Source organism: Chelmon rostratus, chromosome 6, assembly GCF_017976325.1.
Source record: "Chelmon rostratus isolate fCheRos1 chromosome 6, fCheRos1.pri, whole genome shotgun sequence".
Taxonomy (NCBI): domain Eukaryota; kingdom Metazoa; phylum Chordata; class Actinopteri; order Chaetodontiformes; family Chaetodontidae; genus Chelmon; species Chelmon rostratus.
The window spans coordinates 2,310,604-2,330,991 of NC_055663.1; the positions used below are offsets into that span (position 1 = coordinate 2,310,604).

Sequence of the window (20,388 nt, forward strand, 5' to 3'; positions counted from 1 at the left end):
TAAATCCCTCCCCTGAATGGCTCAACTTGCGGGCTGAATTTGACCTGGTCTCTACCAGAGATGCGGAGTTGATGCTACTCAAATCACGTAGCTCCTACTATGAACACGGCGATAAGCCGGGATGTTTGCTTGCTCATCAATTAAAAAGCTGCCCTGTATCTTGTCTGATCCCTCAAATTAAAGATTCTTCTGACACCCTAATCTCTGACCCTATATTAATCAATAACACATCAAAACATTCTATTCATCTCTTTATCAATGTGAATTTCCTTTTGATACCTCTAATATGGTCAATTTTATGGATGAGCTCGAGACTCCAAAGGTTGGCCTTTTTTTTGTGCAGGACCTTGAAGCCCCTCTCAGTATTGATAAAATTGGATGTCCGATTAGAGCGCTGCAAACTAACAAAGCTCCTGGTCCAGATGTCTTTTCTGTTGAGTTTTACATCACATTTTGTGATAAGTTGGCCCTGATCCTTTTGTCTGTGTATAATGAGTCTCTTGAGAGTGGTACTTTGCCTCCTTCTTTAACACAGGCATTAATAATGCTGCTTCTAAAAAAAGATAACTTCTTGTAACTCCTTTAGACCTCTGTCTATTCTATTCTGTCTATTGATGTTAAGCTGTTGGCAAGATTATTGGCCTCTTGTTTGGAGAAGGTGCTTCCATGTATAATTTTGGAGGAGCATAGTGGTTTTCATTAAGGGGAGCCACATATTTTTTATGCTTATGCTTCTTTTTGATTAGATATATTCTAAAGGTCATGCTGAACTTCCTGATATTGTAATTTCTCTCGACGTGGAAAAAGCATTTAATCGGGTAGAATCTGAGTATTTTTTTCAGGGGTTAAAAAAAAATTGGTTGGGTGGCAAGTGTGTGTCCTGGATTCATTTTCTGTATAGCTCTCCACAAGCTAGCATACATACTAATGACAGTCACTCTGATTACTTCTCTCTTGCACATGGGACGAGTCAAGGATGTTCTCTTTCCCCACTGTTGTTCATCTTTGCAATTGAACCACCCTTCTTTAAAGATAGATAAGACTTTATTAATCTCACGCTGGAGAAATTTACTAAAGTTTTACTAAGTTGTTCAGCGTGCAGGAAAAAGCACGGACTTCAGATGACTTATCATTGTTTATAGCCAATCCACAGTCTGGTGTCCCTGCTATCCTATCTATCCTGGACAATTTTAGCTCCTTTTCAGGTTGTAAGTTAAACCTTTAAAAAGTGAATGCTATTCAATTAATGCATCAGGATTGGCCCTTTAAATTCAGCATATCAGGCTTTAACTATCTTGGCATTAAGGTCACCTGAGAGTTACCAGGTCTATTGTCAGATAACTTTACTCCCCTAGTTTCAAAAACAAAGACTGACTTCCACAGATGGAGCAGTCTGCTGGAAGAAGCTTTCCCGCAGTCTGTCGGTGGTGGATGTTCCTGTACTGCTTTCCTGATGGAAGCGGTACAAACAGTCTGTGGCTGGGGTCCGTGGAGATGGATCTCGCCCACTTCCTGACCCGGCCTTCATATATAGAGTCTAGGTCAGGAAGGGGGCAGCCCACGATGCCCTGTGCGGTTTTAACCATCCGTGCCAGTTGTTTCCTCTCCTGTGCCGTACAGCTGCCATACCACACTGTCACACTGAGGCAGAAGATGCTTTCAATTGTGGCCCTGTAGAAGTTGACGAGCAGCCGAGAGGAGAGTCCAGCCCGTTTCAGTTTCCTGAGGAAGAAGAGCCTTTGTTGTGCCTTCTTCACCAGGCGGGAGGTGTTCATGGACCAGGAGAGATCAGATGTGATGTGGAGGCCCAGGAACATGATGTTGTCCACACGCTCCACCACTTCTCCGTCCATGAGGAGGGGGGAGTGACCCATCTTTCTGGACCTCCTGAAGTCAACAATGACCTCCTTGGTCCTTCCTGTGTTCAGCACCAGGTTCAGGTTATTCATACCATTTTACCAGATCTAGCCATCTGTTTGATTCACTAAACCATACTTTTATCAGGTGGTGGTTAATAGAATGCAAAGAAGTTGGCTGGCTGACATATTTGTAATGTGTTGCTAAGCTCAACACCAAACTAGGGAAAATATGCACCATGTTTGCTGCTTCCTTTGACTAACATGCTCATGAACACAAAGTGTCAGAGGCCAATCTCACTGCACTCTTCATTACCTCACCTTCAAATAATGACTATTTTACCTCATTGAACTAAGCTATGATTTTTCAATTCTTTTACCATCAAGCATATCAGTTTAATCATAATTCATCTATTGTTTTTACACACAGTTTTATTTTCTTCAGTAAATGCACATTTACTGATATTTGTCCATTTTACAGTTTTTCTCAGTCGCTTTCGTGCTTTTCTCAGATCAGAATGAAAATTCTCTTAGTTCAACCTCCACAACATTTAGTCATTCGTGCACATCGTAGTAGTAATTTCTCCTTCCTCTGAACCAATTGCAAATGTTTTTGGACATGTTTCTCTGCTGTTTTAAACATTATCATTTGCTTATGTCACATCAGTCAAAATGAACTATACTCATGGATGCTGAATAGTCATTCCCAATAAAACTAATTGTCTTCATTTTATTGCTTGAGTCATGACATACAAAATTGTTGAACTAGTTACCAAATTCTGTCAAGCAAATTTTATACCTTTTTTTTTATCATTTTTTCCTGGAAATGTCTCCTAAATGAACAATTATGTGGCCAGACATACAGGAACGTCTGGATGTGCCAGAATGATTTACCTGAGTTCAGTTATAATATGTACTGTTAGATTGTTCACATTTGTGCACAGCTCTACCAAAAGGGTGTTTCTTATGTTTGTTCTAAATAAGTGACTGCAGTGTATTTTCCTTTTGCATAATACTGTAAAACTGCAAAGCACATATACAGTAAAAATGTGAAACGTACATCTTGTACTCACTTACTCCCCAAACTACAGCAATGTGTAGCTTTACTGTTGTTTTCAAATGGTTGTACAAGGAGTGTACAGTGCTATCTTGAGCATTTTCAGGTAGTGTCACAGAGTTCTGACCTTTTTTGGCATTGAAAAACACTGACAGAATAAACTGTCATAATGAAAACAAGACAAGGCCATTTGAATGTCTTTTTCATACACAATGGTGTCAAGACTTCTCATTTTGATGACACTGGCAGTTTCATCAACATAAATACTTGCTTTGGAAGGATGGACTATACATTTTTAGCAAGTGATGTGCTTTTGCCACTAGGTTTTACAGTTTGCACTAATCGTTCTGAGAAATGCACTAACTGTTGTGCAAATTTTACGAGTGATGTGATGAAAGCACCAAAGCAATTGAGAAAAACTGTAAATTGTTCCTGGAATCTCATGCAAACTGTTGATCTTTTATTATGCTCTTCATATTTAAGTTTTAATTAAAGTCTGACATGTTTCGTAACTTCTGTGTGCTGCTGCTATCTTGGCCAGGGCGTTCCTGTCCTGGCCATCATTTCATTCCAAATATTATTTTCCATTTAAAAGTAATTTGCACCTTTGGTTGTAAGCTTTTAGGATGTTAGAGGTGACTTCTTACTGAATGAGTGGAATTGAAAACACTTTCACTGTACTAAAATGTAAAAACAAGCAGCATGTATCAGTTGGTACATTCTGAGATGATTGTGGCAAAGTGTGATCAATCCCACACTTACCTTGTGAATGAACTCCCTTGGTATAATCACACTGCACTGCCTGACAGCACAGTCTCCCAGTCTCATGACGCAGAGAGTCTGTACTTTGTTTTGTGGAAATGGAGATAAAAGAATTCTGCAAACACTTGTTATAACCGTTCAGGCTACCTGTATTTCTCATACAGCAGTGTGTGAATTGGTCAACGTTACCTTTGTCCCTGTTGCCAAATACCTTGCAATGGCATGGCACTGTTTCATTTAGTCATCTCTACAGTGATTGTGCCTCAAATATGACAATTGCATGGCCTTACCTTTGTATAGAAAAGGAAATCTACCTCCTGTTTCAGGATGGACCTGTGTTGGTCTTATTTGCTGGGGTAGCATTGCTGCAGGTACATAATATGGTAGACATACAGAACGTTTTACATTGTGTTGAAATTAACACTAAATAGACTGAAGAAAATGACTTCCACCTTGCTGGAATGTACCTTCTTATTACATTAAGATAAGCATCAGAGAAGAAGGTGCCAATTTGATAATATATCCAGAGAGTACACATTCATGCTCCCGCCAGGTTAGGTGGTAGGAGTCAGTTAGTTGGAGGTCTTATGTCTGAACGAAGATGAAGTCTTTCAAGAATGGATTTTTCTTTGCAAATAGAAATCTGAAGAAAATTAGCATATTAAATTAAGAAAAATAAATGTAGCAGAAATATGTTTTTTCTCCTGTCCTATACCAGTGGTCATCTTCTGACCCTACTGGAGGGGCTTAACACCCATGTTGGGAACTGCATAGCCAGAATCCAATTTTGTCTTTTGTGAAAGAAAAAAAAAATAATACAAAAAATAATATATATATATATATATATATATATATATATATATATATATATATATATATATATATATATATATATATAAATCCCTTCCTTGCCTTTTAGAGTCTTTTAAAATTGATTTTGACCACACATATAGCTGAATCACCCTCATGAGAATTCTGAGGAGTATTGCAGTGGACTACTAGAGATGCTCCTGATCGACGACATATCAGTGGGTATGCATACAAGCTCACAGATTCATGTCTTTTGAACAAATGCAAACACACAGAAACTCTTTGTCATTTATTTATTTGTTTTATCTTTTTGTCTGTACTAGATTATTGCAATCTGGTTAATTCACGTTTAAAAAGCAGTCATTGACCAGACGCATTGAAATTGATGATATTCATTTTTACAATAACCATTATAGGCCCCATAGAGACTGGAAAACCCAATCCAAAAAAAAGAAACATATGTATGGTTTTCTGCACTTTATTTTGTTTGTCTTTTTTCATAGTAATTACAAAAAGGAAAAAAATATATAACAATAATCATAAAAAGGAGAGTTGGGGGGAAAAAACTCAGGAATATTACAACTGGCAAACAGTCACAACACAGCACAAGTACCTACTTATGGCAAGAAAGGAAAGGTACAAAAATGAAACCAAACAAAATAAGCACATATGGCAAAAAGAAAATCAAAGAAATTGGCACCTATGAAGTTAAATACAGTAAGCAACTGAGGGGACAAGAAAGTGAAGCTCTTTCCTACAATCTATTAAAAAATCCAAAAACAATGGGTGCTTTCTTGCTTTTTTTTTTTTTTTTTCTATTTGTTAAAAAAAATAAAATGCCTGACCTGGTGAGCAATGGGAGGGAGGAGAAAGGGGAAGGGGAAGAAGCTGGTTGGGGGGTTGGACATGGACAATAAAAAATACTGCACGTACAATACCTTTTTGCACTCCTCTCTTTTCTTCATCTAGCTCTTACCGTTTCTCTCACCCACTTTTCCTTTCTTTATTTAATAGCATATCCCATTAATATTCCTTTCCCCCGCTGCTCCTAATAGCCGCGCCCAGTGGCGCGATCGTTAGACTTTTACATGTGAGTAGCAAATGACACTTTGATTGGCTGTGATGTGGAGATGGGAGTCCCCTGCCGTTTCCGGGTCGGGGGCCCCGGCTGAGCCGAGAGATCCTGCCAGGCCTCCGTCTCACTGCGCGTGCTGACTCAGTGTGTGGTTCTGGAGGGAGAGAGGGAGAGGGAGAGAGAGAGAGAAGAAGTGAGAACACATGATGAGAGAAATAATGGGCTACGCGAGCATAGTGCTTTCCACTTGCACCTCCACCCAATAAAAGACCAGAAGAGAACAGAGACACAACTGCCTCCCACGGTACAGACAGCAAAGCCTCCTCACTTTATACATAGTCTGATGAGAGAAGAGACAGAACACAGAACAAGAGAATAGAGAGGAAAAATGAAGACGAAACAAGACGAGCAGACGAGAAACTAGTAGGTACATTACTGTGGTGTTGTTGCTCACACAAAACCTTTGAAAGATGGGAAGGAAATATTTTAATGGTATAAACCCCATCTGATACATATCTTAGAACATTTACCATGCATTTTAACACACATAGATGCATTGCTTATGTTAGACATACAACACTGACAATGGGAGACACCTGTACTTCCATTTTTGCACATTCTGGCACACCCAAAAACATACCAGTCATCCAATAAAGGCAGAACCAAATTTTGGTCACAGATTATATCGTATTTGTTCTCTTTTTGTTTTATTTCTTATCTTTGGGAATCCAGCGCCTCAATTTGTTTATTCAGATCCGTGAAACCCTTGTGTCTTTTGATATTGTGATTAATATTTTACAGAGACGGTCTCCATACCTCGGAGACGCCTACACTCACATCTCTCCAAAGGCATCAGTGCGCTACACATCAATATACAATCACAATACAAAAAAACACCTTTTTCCCAAATTAAAATTCACAGCAGCAGTGACAGCACAAAGGGAGACTGATGCAGTGATCTCTGGGTAAAAACTGGAGTGGAGGAACAGAGACGGATTTGTCTCCGTAAATGGCAGGTAGGCACACACGAAAATGGACAAGTATACTGCACACACACATGCAACTAATAATCAGTTTTTTGCTGAAGGATATATAGTATTACACACACATACATAAGAATTAACACGCCTGTTTGTGGAATGTTACACACACACAAAAGCTTGTACATGCTTGCTTCATGATCTCACACACACACAATGAGGATCATCATTGACATAATAATGCATTCCCTTACATCTTACCGTAACCTTAACCATCACAGCTAAGATCCTAACCTCAACCCTAACCCTAATCTACACCTAATTCTGACCTAACCCTTAAAACCATGTCTGAACCCTAAAACAGCCCTTTTGTGAAAGTTGTGAGGACTGGTCAAAATGTCCTCACTTTCCAGAATTGCCCTCACTCTGTTGGTTTAAAATGTGTTCTATACACACAGACACACAGACACACACACAGACAGGCACACACACACCATCAGTCCTCTGTGGCTGTTTCATATCAGCTACAATGGGGAACTGAACTCATGATAATCTGGACTTGCTGGTTTGGAACTGAGCAAGCATCACATCTAAAGCTGGGGGATACAGTGTGTGTGTGTGTGTGTGTGTGTGTGTGTGTGTGTGTGAAGGATGGGGAGATGATTGGAAAGATTTCTCTTGGAATTTGTGTGTACATGCAAGTGTGTGTGTGTGTGTGTGTGTGTGTGTGTGTGTGTGTGTGTGTGTGTGTGTCTTCTCATTTTCCCCAGACTGTACAGCTTTCTCCTTGTGAAATGTTCCTCCTCTCTCTCTCTCTCAAACACACACACACAAATTTCTTCTGAAATCTTTCCTGTCATCCCTACTTCTTCACAGACACATACTCTCACAGACACAGACAACACACACACAATTCCCACTGAGATCTTCCCAATCAACGCCCATCACCCCACCCTTCACCACCACTAAAAGCAGCTTTCTCAGATTAATCGCTCTCTCACACAGAAAGGCCCCACTACGACAAGAAGGAAAAAAAGTACAAAAAAGAAGAGTGGATGTGAGATAGAAAAAAAAGGCGGGGATATGGGGATGAACAGAGAGGCAATGGAGGGGTGGATGGGGACAGAAATGTGAAGGATTATGCATGGTTTGGGGTTGATAAACACTTATTTGTCATTCTATGGCTCTTATCTTGCTGTGCATGTTTCACTGAGCCCTTGTGTGCAAGTGTGTGTGTGTGTGTGTGTGTGTGTGTGGAGGCCTCTGTAGTGTGTGTAAGAATTAACCCTTGGCTTTCCTGGACAGGTTGACCTCTCAAGAAAAGTGATAGACAATGTCATACACATGCACAGTCATACAGCATACACTCTCTCTTACACACACACGAGAGAGAGAGAGAGAGAGAGAGAGAGAGAGAGAGAGAGAGAGAGAGAGACTTGTACTTCTATAGTTGTGACCTTCATTGACATAATGCATTCCTCAGCTACACACATTCACTAACTTACTCAGTGACACAGACAGGAGAAGGTGTCAAATGTGCAAGTGAATAACGACTCGGACAGTGAAATCTGTTTCTATATATGTGTGTGTTTGTGTGGAGGCCTTTCTAGTGAGGAAGCAGATCTCATTGGGAGCCACTGACCCCATTATGATAGAAAACCTCCTCTCTCTTTCTTTCTTTCTGTCTGCTGCCTCTCGCTTCATTGCTGGCTCTGATCCTCTCGGCTCTATCAGCAGGCTAATTGGATGCACTTCCACTCACTGCCAGAAGAGGTCAGGCTCATCCCTCTTTATGAGATGAAGTTACAGAGGACAGGAGAGTTGAGGGGTGGGTGGGTGGGGGGTTGTTCTAGAAGAGTACGGCCATGTCTGGCTTTGGTGATTAAGCTTCATATAAGACCCCTAACAATGAGGTCAGATAGAGGCAGAAGTATTAGGAATGAGAATGGAGAGGAAAGTAAAAATGACCCAGTAGGAAGGATTGCAAGAAGGAAAAGGAAGTAGAGAGGACAGGGAAAAGAAAGTGTGTGTGTTTGTAATTATTTTCCCCCAGGTTCTTTCGGTCCTGCCGCTGCCATATTGATTTGTAGATGGAACGAGGGATGGGAAGAAAGGACAGAGGAGGAAAGTGAGGCATAGAGGGAGGGAGGCTGCAATCACTCCCTGGAGGAGCTCGCTGGACTGCTGGATATAGCCCAGAGTACAGTAGAGGGGAGAGAGGGGGTACAATGGACAGATGAATGACTGTGTGTGTGTGTGTGTGTTACAGTGTGACATTTGCTCTGCAGCAGAGTAATTGATACATTTTACAGAAACAGCAGATCACATGAGGAGAAGAAGAAGCAAGTTTAGCATTAACTGTGGAACCTGTGATGAGTGTGGCCAGTTCTCAAACAAAGCCTTTAATGACTTCACACCTGTAGGTGGTCTCAATAAAAGCCTTCCAGCAAAGTGAAGGGTCCCTCAAACTTCTGGTAATATTTAAATGTTGAAACAGATGAGGCAAGTGTGCAAAAATGTAAAGAGTAAATAAAAAGAGGAAGGCTTTTGACTTAAACATGATCAGACTATGTAATGTATGTGTAAACCAGAGGAAAGACGAAATTAAGGCATTTCAAATAAAGGCCAGGTTCTCTCTTCAGCTGAAGAAGAACGGCCTCAACCACTCTGTGATAATTTACGGTATGAACACAATGTAACAGCAGGCTGGATACAGCTTAGCTTGAATACGACGCTGCAGCCCTTTTAGTGTTTTACTGTACTCTACTGTGGAAGTGTGTTTTTCTCTATTGTGTATTTTTCTCAAGGTAGTCAATATGGATTGTGCTGTCTTGTAAAAATATATATGAACATGAACCCTGGTTTGGACTTGATTTCACCATGTTTCGACTGTTCTTTTCGTAGCAGAGGGTGGGTGTGCTGTAGTGAGAACAACCCATCTTCCAGGCCAGGCCAGACTAGACCAGTCAATACATAGGCCTGTCATTGTTTTTCCTAAACTGCTTAGAGAGAGTGAGGCTAAAGCCTGCAGAGCCCTGGGCCCAGGGGAAATACGGCCCTGTCGCATTACCCACGCACAAAACTGCCAGACACACACACACCGTCTCATGGGCAAAGGAGAAGGGTATGAGGAAACTGAGAGATAGAGATAAGAGAAAATCTAATCTGCCTTGTCCTGCTCCATTCTGCTATCCACTGCATTATACACAAACTGTCTGCGTGTGCTTTTGCGCTGCGGTGACGATGCTGAGGCTTGTGTTTTAGGGGGGCGGATGAGGGCCACTGTCACCTTTAATATGCATGTGTACATATGTGCAACCACATGATCACTGTTATGCCTGGTCAGCTTCATCTGTATAGCAGAAACATGCATGCGTGTTTGCATGCGCCATCTGGCCAAAACTGAGGTAAAAAAAAAGACTCATCTTGTAATTAGAGTAAAATCAGAATGAGAACAACCAGACTTTTCCTCTGCCACATACGGCAATGACCTTGTTCTTGGGCAGTAGTCAGTTGGGTGACAATATCATTTTCTCTCAATATAGTTTGAACTCACAAACACACAAAAACTCTGCAATCATCTATAATGATAACAACTACTCCTTGAAAAGTAGGTGCCAAGTCTCTAATAGACACAGGAAGAGGAAACACTGCTGCTGGAACAATGCCTTCTGTGTGTGTGTGTGTGTGTGTGTGTGCGTGCGTTTGCGCGCGCATGTGTGCCCCATCTCCACTGCTGTTTTTAACACCAAATGAAAAATCACCTTAGTCGCCTTGTGGTCTTCTTTGGGTTCAGTATATTTATAGCTCAGAGTTGAGACTCTTCCAACAGAGTGAGTGTGTCTATGTCTCTGTGTGTGTGTGTGTGTGTGTGTGTGTGTGTGTGTGTGTGTGTGTGTGTGTGTGTGTGTGTCTGGGACTAGCAGATGGGCTGTTTTAGCCCTCTTCCTCTGCTCGTGGCTTGTCTTTCGCCCCACCCGTCCAGGACAGGATGCTGCCTCGGGAGCAGATCAAAAATAAACGCACCCCCTGCCCTTAACATCCCGCCGACACGTATTCTCTGTGTCCCTCCCACTCCTCCTCCATTTTTCTCTGTCTGTCTTTGTACCTGTCTCTCCCCATCATTCCTCTGTCTTGCTTCTTTCTTTTGTAAATCAAACTATACATCACGTTCAGATTATCTGTCCAAAACTTCATTTTGCGGCTTCTTCTCTCTTTTCAGTCATGATGACCCCCACTTCTCTCACTTGCCACCCCACCCAGGGTGACCCGTTTGACCATGTCCTGTTTGGAGCACTCCCTTTCTTTCTCCCAGGGGACTTCCTCTTGCCTGTTGCTGCTGGCCCAAACAGCCAGGTTTGGACCAGTAAACACAACCCAAAATACACTCACAGTATGAAGGGCAGACACACACCCACACACACACACACACACACTCGCGCACACACACGCACGCACGCACACGCACACACACGCACACGCACACACACACACACACACACACAATGTCAAAGGCAAACACGAACAGATCTTCGCCAGATTCACAGCGAAGATGAGGGCTCCCTGCTGAAAGCTGTTACACAAATTAGGATGTGACCTCACCTCTAGCACAAATAACCAATAATTCCTGAAGTCCACAAGATGCATTTAAGTCACAACGTTATAGAGAAAAATGTGGGTATGTTCCAAAAATGATCTCACTCACACACACACACACACACACACACACACACATAAATAACATAAGTAAGGATGAAACAATTAGTCAACTAATCAATTTTTTATCATCAATTAACTGTTCATATCATTTGCAAACATGGCCAAAATTCTCTGGTTCCAACTTGATTGTGAATATTTGCTCTTTGTCTTGTATGATAGTAAACTAAATATCTTTGAGTTTGCATGCACTTTGACTCTGGAAAATTGTGTCCGACATTTTTCACTACATTCTAACGTTTTATAAAACACAGGATGAATCGATGAATTGAGAAGCAAATTCTACTATAAAAAAAAAACAGTTGCAGTCCAAGACATATGCACCCTTTCATGATGGCTAGCATGTACACATTACTTCATTTTAAAGGGTCACAAGCCCAAAAAAGTTGGAACCACTGAATTAATAGGTATAATGAAGCCTGTAACAAATACTGTCTATTGTGTACTGCTGAAAAATGTTACAGTTACTTAGAATGTATGAAAACCTCCTTTAAATAGCCCAAAAACACAGAACTGCTTCCAATGAAATACAGAGTCCTAATGAAACAGAGCCCCACAGCCAGAATGAACTTTACCCAACAAGAGTGTCAGAGACTGATTCAAGTGAAAAAGTGAGAGGAAAAGTCAACACAAATAGGCCTGTTATACTATTATACAGAGCCAAACAAATGTGATGAGATGTGTGTGTGTGTGTGCTGTGCCCATATCTGTATGAGTATATTACGGCAGGGCTGAAAGAATACTTCGCCATGCAGAGCCTATCCTGTTCTGTGGCACATTGCTTTTGTTCACCTGTCATGTATGCACACAAGCATGCACGCGCACGCACACGCACACGCACACACACACACACACACAAAATAACAGGAACATGGTCCAAGCTGTTAGAAACCCTCCAGATGTTGGCACCATTGTATTATTCTTTTGTATCTGTCCCTAATTCTGTTTACATCTTTATATCTTTTATCTTTTCTTGTGGCAAGTTCCTCAAAGCATGAACACTCTGGGGTTTGCATGTCTATAGTTATAATATTTCCAGACGATTACCTGGTCCCTTTGTAACTACTAGTTATCATGTAATGGTTAGATGCTAATGGAATAGTAATACACCAATATCGACAATCTAGGCTGTAACAGGAAAAAAACAACTCTCTGAGAACTATGGGAGTTCACTCTTCAGTTTTGCATTCACACAAAATAATACAAAAAAGCAAGTTCTTCAAAATATTATAATTAACTTAAACACATGTCCCTGTTCAGAGCGTTGGTAATTCAAATAAATGACCAAAAGGAAAATTAATTGTCCACCTTTAAATTTCTGTCCCCAGGTAGGTTCGATTCCTGTGTTTGGGAAGTTGCTTTACTTCTCGCTCACTGAGACTCCTCCCAGTCATTCTCCTTCAAAGATCACCATAAAAACTAGAATTAGCACATTGTGGTTATATGACTCGGCCAGCTGAAACCAAATGACTAAAATATGAAGTGAAATCTTGAAGGAAATTAATAAAAGGTATTAAGTGGTTTTTTTTTTGCAAAGTGGAAGTTATCACTGTGTTGACATTCATGTATGTATTCACAGAATCATTCTTACTCAGATCAACTGACTCAGAACAGACATATTTATATTGATCACAGACAACTAACAATAGCTTTAACAACACATAGCGGTCGCTCCATTATAAGATGATTTAATCACTCTTGTTTTGAGACAGAAAAGAATAAAACAATTGCTCTATAAGTATATTTGGAGTCAAGGGGATTATTATAATGTAGTTTTTAATTTTGCACAACAGTTTAATGAGAATGTGTAAAAAACAAAAAGTCTGTTTTTACAGAGCAGAACTGCTGAGCGTGAGGTCAGGCTGGCTCACTGACAGCCTCTGTCTGCCTGTCTCACTGTCTTCTCTCTCTCTCTTTTAAAAAAATCTTTTTTGTTTCCCTCTTTCTTTCCCCTGCTGCAAATACCTTTCAGTCCGGGGATTCAGGGAGGCAAGTGTATGTATGTGTGTGTCCCAGGCCCCCTTTCTAATAACAGAGAGTCTCCCAGTGAGTGGTGGGGCAGCTGAGTGTGCTCCACAGGGATCTACATATCAAATTCATACACACACACACACACACACAGAGCCATGGGATACATGGACTAGAGAGTACACTATGACTTCATACAACACTCATAACTGACTGCTACACACAGACAATGATGAACACGCACGCACACACGCACACACATAGATAAATCCTATTTCCAGTTCAGCCACATCCACACCTTTCCATAATTCAGTTAGAGGGAGACAGTGACTCTCTTATATTCAGACAAAGGAAAAGACAACATTATTCACAGACAGACTAGTGAACACAGCTTGTTTCACACACACATACACTTACACATACACATACACACACACAAATGCACACACACACACACACACACCCTGCCCTGATCACAACCATAGGCACTGAACAGTCTGCCAAGCTATTCTCTGCTCTGCATTAACTGCCAAAACAAAGATTTAATTCATTACTTTAGCTCTGGGGGAAACACTTTAAATATTTCTTTCAGTTTTCAGGTATGGACAACATGCTGAAGAGGTGGTCCATACTGACTGCAGACAAATTAATAACATGCTGCTGACAGAGTAGCTCTGATGTTGTGCAGTGGTCTAACTGTGTCAAAATGTCAAATGAAATACTTCTTAGTTCAACTCAATACACTATACTGTACATTTCTGGCTGTCTCTCCATTCCTCTCTGTATGTTTGTTTGTTCATTCCCCAGTTTTCTATCTCCCAGTCTATGCCTTCATCAATCCATCCATCCATTGTGTTTCTTAACTATATGTTCTTTTAATTGTGTCTATAAGGGAAAAGATCCCTGCTCATCTCTGTGACTGTGTGCATGCACAACTCTCAAATATTCAACACTGCTGGGAGACAGGGAAAGAAGGAAGATTGGGTGAAGGGAATCAACGCACAAACAAATGAAAGCAACCCCCACATCCATCCATTTTTTCATCTGACCAGCAATCCACCCATCTAGTTGTGTTTAAATATTTACTGGTGTTAAAGGAAATTGTGTAGCACAACAGACACATAGACAGAAAAAAAAGGGATGACTGGGGAGGAGTGCAAGGGTGATGGAGGCTGCGAGGGATACAAAGAAGCATTGCAAGCAGAAGCTGCATTATAGCACCCCCTGGAGGCGTAAATGAATGTGAAAACCAAGAAGTCTGTCACATGTAACATGGAAGAGACAGAGCTGGATAACCATTTCAAACTAGGTATACTTCTACAAGATGGAAAAATCACCTCTAAAGACCATAAAACTGCACATCTTGAAATATCGTATGAATGTAAATGGTTTGGAAAACCTGGCGATTTAAAAGCATTAACACAAAAATGATTTTACTGTCATGCTAATTGCTAAAGACAGAAAGACATTAAAACAGAGAATAAGACAAGTCGGATGTGAGGTCTGGAAGTAAAGGCAGAGAGAGATCCAGAAGGACCTCACTGATCAAGGCCACAGCATTTCTTATTTACACACACACACACACACACACACACACACACACACACACACACACTAAAACATCTCTTATTTACCAGCTTACGTCTGCACTATTTATGTGGCACTTGGGAGAGGCACAGAAGAGAGGAAGAGAGGAGAGGGGCTGAAATATGCATAGGGGCTGGTTCTTCAGGGACAGACGGGGAAGCAGAGAGAGGGAGGCAGACAGAGGGAGGGGAGGAAGAGAGAAAGTGAAAAATGCAGTATCTATGTGTAAAAGATGGCTAGAGAGGTGAAAGCAAGTGATTAAGAGGGTGGTAAAAAGAAAGTGAGGGGCTTTGTGTGCATAGGGAGAGACAGAGATGGAAAGAGAAACTGAAAGAATGCAATCAGCAGGGAGAGCGGATGATCCAGTGACGTGTCCATGCAGCAGTGACCCTTGGGTGTGTGTTTGTGTGAGGGAGCGAAGGAAAGAGTGAGCTGGACATCATATGGCCCCTCTGAGGGGTTGAAAGAGGCCAAAGCCTTTTCTAACTGCTCAACCAGCCTTCTTCATCCATCCACACCTCATTAGAACACGCGAAAATTACCCCATTCCACTTTCTCCTGCAGATACACACACACACGGACACACACACAGACACACTCACAAACACATGCACGCATCTTGCAGTGGTATTAACCTCCATGGTTGTAGCTCTCCATCTCCCCCAGTCAGCCTTTCTGTCTAGCCCACTTAGAGAGCCCTCCCATGGGGCAATGGAGCTGTCACAGGTCAGGCTCAGGCTGCAGGTTTTCACATACACACACACACACACACACACACACACACACACACACACACACGGACATACACACACACTTGGGCCATGACCAAAGAGTGAGCAAAATGGATATACCCACAGTGCAGCAGTCAAAGAGGAAGAGTGAAAGCGAGGGAAAAAACTGAGCTCAACTTAGCTGGAATGAAAACAATATCTCTGAATATCTGATCTGACCAAACTTAGCTGTTTACTGTACGTACGAAAAAATTAGCTTTCTGTTGTTGTGTCAAGTCAACCTCTCCCCAGCAGATATCCCACTGATGTCTCACATCAGCTTGGTATGAGGCAGATTGAGACACAGTCAATAGTATTAAGAAAATAAATGTATTTGTACTGACAACAGGGGAATCACTTTTTCATTTGCTGAAGGACAAAGTTTGATCATCTGATCAGCAGTTCATCGACCTATAAAGAAGTTGTGACCTGGTCAGGTGTTTTCTGGGATGGAGTAGTATGCGGAAGAGGAGCGGGGGTGTTTTTGTGTTGCATACACTGTGTGTGTAAGCTGAGATAAATGAATGTGTGAGGTATGAGTAGTGCCTGTGTGCGAACATTAACTGACAGGGTCCAGCAGTCACCCTGCTGCCTGGGAAAAAAATAGGATTTCTGTCTTTTTCTAACTTTCTTGGTCTAAATCTGTTACCAATAGTCTGCAAACCACCCACTCTTCTAACTATGTGCTGTGTCAGTCAGTGTCAATAAATTCTCCTCAAAACAGAGCCGAAAACTGGAAGCAATTCATTACACACATTTGTATTTATAAGAACCAACATAAATCATGTTGCCCAGAAGTATCATTCCTCATTAGCTGCTGAATGTTCCTTTGAGGTTTTGTAGTGAATTCAAATAAACTGCAGGCTTTCACACAATCTTCCAGAACAACTGTGCCATGATTAACATCACCTCTGGTCAAGGCCGCAGACAACAGCATGAGCAAAGTTGCAGTAGATTTCAGTTTTAACTGGGCTGATGTTCGACCTTCAGATTTTCCAGGTCACTAGTCTGGTGCCAAAGGGCTACAAGAGGTGAGGAAGAGAAGCAGAGGAATGGGACAGGAAGGTTTACATCATCACAGACTCTGCCACAGCTGGCCCAGGACCTACTCTTGGGTGACTTATATCCTCTCTTCTCTTTCATACACACACATGCATACAGACACACAAATGTGTCTGGACACTAATGACATGAAGCTTGCCAGAACCCTGCTCAGACCTCATGTGGCGAGATGGAAAGAGAGGGACAGAGGAATGGAAAGACAGTGGAGGGGGAAATACAGAGATGAACAGCAAATAGAGGGATTCTGTAAAATGATGTACAGTAGCTTGGAAGGATGGAAGCAGGTACCGCCCGTATATTGATGGGCGCACTGAAACCTAGAAAGCAGGGAGGCAGGGGTGTAATGGCTGAGAGAGTGACGGTGTGAAAGAAATCAGGCCTACTCTACTACTGGGTGTGAGATAGCAGGTCATCGCCTGCACACAATAATTAATGCCAGACAAAAACTGTACACAGACAGACAGACACACAGACAGACACACAGACAGACAGACAGGTCAAGGTCAACACAGAATTAAGGTGACCTACCTGTAGTTCTGTCTGAAAGAAGAACTTCTGCGGACACTGGGAACAGTCGTAGATCTTGTCTTCCTGGCCATGAACAGCAAAAATGTGCTGCTGGAGCTTGTTGGCCTGCACGAACACTGGGAAAGACGCAAATAGAGCACAGGTTACACACTCAATCAGCCAATGCTTACCACAATGGAAGGCTTTTAGGATAATTCAAGAAAGACCAAAGACTCAAGGAAATAAGGTCAAGCTGTGTACATGCTGTGGGCATGTCTATTTGCTGGGGCCAGTAGTATGGAGCCAAATTCAAGGCAACATAATTTTCAGCAGTGTTTGGAACACTTTGGTAGCCAAAAGGTTACAGCGCATGCCGCATGGCCGCACAGTCGTGACCATCACTAGTTTGATTCTAGCGGCGACCTTTATTGGATGTCACGCCCCACCTCTCTCTCCTTCATTTCCTGTCTGTCTCCTCATTGTCCCTATCCAATACAGGCAAAAATGCCACCAAAAACTTAGCTTTAAAAAAAAAAGCAGTTTCAGATTGGATCTGCTATAATGTTTGTCAGATGACTTGCAATGCTGTTGCAGTTTTTGAATGGTTAAGTCAAAGCTTTGGAGAAAACTGATCCTGAGTCTGTCATTGGAAGTGAACTGAAGGTTTTGGGAAAGGACTAAGGCTACAGTACATGTAGCTTTGAGTTTTCAGTATAACTAACCCCATAAACAAACACACACACACACACACACACACAAAGTAGATTAAAGGCTGACTGGAAAGGAGGTGTATGGGATAGAAAGAAAAGACAGAGGAGAGCAGGAGAAATAATGAGGGAAAACAGGAAGTGCTATCCTCAGCAGACCTTGTGATATTTATCAATAAATTATCGCTTCTTTTTTTAACTGCCATTCCAGTGTTGTCTCATATACTTTTTCTCTTTCTTTTGCTCCCCTTTGTTTCAGGAAACTTTTGGTTTTCATTGTAAGTGTGTATGTGTTGAATTATTAAGCCTCCCCATAGGAGTGGTGCCCATCTTACTAATTCATACGCCACCAAGGAATAGAGTGAAAGTTTAAAGCCTTGCTGTGTACCTGGGGGGTGGGGGGTGGATGGGGGGTGGCACACAACACAAGACAAACTCAACAACTGAGGGAGGGAAAGAGAGTGATGAAGTGACAAGGAGAGTGAGAGGGAGGGCAGCGAGAGACGGAGAGAGAGAGAGAGTATGAATGTATGGGGAGAGAGAGTCAAGAGATGTGAAGGTACACGCTTAGTTTCTGGTAAAATATTGTAGGTGTTGAATGAAACTCTGAACACCACAGGCCTAATTTGGATACTTTAGGTACTTCATATTTGTCCTGTCTGGAGGTGTTATTGCAGGTTGCAAGTTTTGTCGAGCCTTCTTTAGCAGCAGCACCCTGCTGGAATACTACTCCCACAGTTGAAATGTTAAACAACAAATATTCCTAATGTGATTTTACTGTTTACCCGAAACCAAAAACTTTACAGCCAATACAGCACATTTACTCTATGTATCATGATGCTGGTAACCCAGAGACAGTCACTCTGAGCCACAACATGTACTGGAGCTGATGCCAGGGAAGATTTAAGTGCAGACCTGCTCCCAGCTACAATATTAACCTCATCTTGTATTTTTACCAAAATACATGATATGATGTAACCAGCTTGCTGCTTAGACAATGTGTGGTAGACACATCATAATTTTTTGTTTCAGTCTGCTGCTTTAAATACTGATCATAAAATCCAGGTTGGCATGGTATTAACACTTCTGGTTTAAAATTAATTTATAAATAGAACAAATAATAGACTACAGAGCAATGAAGACACAATGCAAAACATCTTGACAGTATTCATTTGTTATCAGTGTGAGCTTGTCTATAGTAGAATATATTTAATTGGTGATATACAGCGCTAATGGCAAAATCCCTTATTTCCTTTTTGTTACTGGTTTTTATAGTATACTAGAGTTTGTATATGATTATTCAGGCCAGTTCAATGTACCTGCAGTGTAGTTTGTGCATGATCTTACAGTATGTGTCTTCATGTTTCTGTATCCATTTTAAATGCAAGGCAGATCGGATATAAGTGAGTAGGAGTTGTCTGTGCTACTGTCCTTGAAGGTGAATGTGTCTTTGTGTGCGTGTGTGTGTCTCTATCTCTCACCTGTGAAGCAGACGGGACACTTGAAGGTACCACCCATGCCTTCAAAGCTGTGCTCTATCAGGTGGCAAAGCAGCTTGGCAGGTGAATCAAACATCTGGTTACACAGCTTGCACTCATGATTGATGCCCTCCTCTGCAAATAGGAGACAGACACGCATATGTAGGCTGGATTAACCAACACGAAAACAGGAACGGACGACATCATTTAGAATATTAATACAACACGCATGACAGATGTCTTGTGTACATACAGAAACTGTCACAGACAGTCAGACACTGGCATATAATATACTGATGTGTCAGAAAAACAATACAGATAAAACTGAAATTTAACCAAACTGTACTGCCAAAAGAATAAAGTCAGCAATACCACTTGTTTTAGACATTATATAATAGCAAAGTTGTAGAAACGCTAAAAAGCTGAATTGAATTGCAAACAAATGAACTCATTGCACTCAACTGGAAAATATTTTCATTTAATTTGAAAAACTACGATTTGAAGGTTCAGCTAAGTTAGGTTATTAACACAGATGTTATGATATAGGCTGTATCATACACTCTCTTCCTCTCCCCTGCTGCATGTACACCCAGTGCCATGTCTGTCCCAACTGGCAATAGCCTGTCCTCCCCACCCAGGCTGTGGATGATCTGCCCTTCCAATAGCCATCCTTCCTTCTCTCCCTCTGTCGTCCACCCTCCCCCACTACTGTAGCCACTCATCCATCCCTCACATTGCCCTTTTCTCCCTCCATGTCCCCTTATCGTCCCTCTTGGGTCATCACTTGCTGAATAATTTGTGTGGGCTCCAATTCAAGCCTCTCACCCCTCGTTACCTCTCTTACATACAGTACACTACACTTATCCCCTTTTTCAGTCTGTGATTGTCTCTTTACTACCAAGCCTCCTCTACCTATCACACTTTGTCATAGATGATAGAACACCTTTTGTGAATGTTTTATGTCAATACACCTATAATCAATTTCTCGTATTGAGACTAAATTGATGCCACATCATAGTAATGGAGAACTTTTTGCAGGGCCCTTCTCTGATC

At 41.6% G+C, this 20,388-nt stretch overlaps 1 protein-coding gene across 1 annotated transcript in view; it reads right to left on the reverse strand.

The window, feature by feature from the left end:
- Positions 1-4,810: 4,810 nt before the first annotated feature.
- znf423 (zinc finger protein 423) overlaps positions 4,811-20,388 on the reverse strand; it is a 160,323-nt gene continuing 144,745 nt past the window's right edge. Inside the window, exons 19-21 of the mRNA XM_041938722.1 lie at positions 19,339-19,470; positions 17,172-17,287; positions 4,811-5,714 (exon numbers count right to left, since the gene is read on the reverse strand). Of these exons, the coding sequence (XP_041794656.1) occupies positions 5,685-5,714; positions 17,172-17,287; positions 19,339-19,470 (278 nt within the window). The 3' untranslated portion in view covers positions 4,811-5,684. The remainder of the gene's footprint in view (positions 5,715-17,171; positions 17,288-19,338; positions 19,471-20,388) is intronic.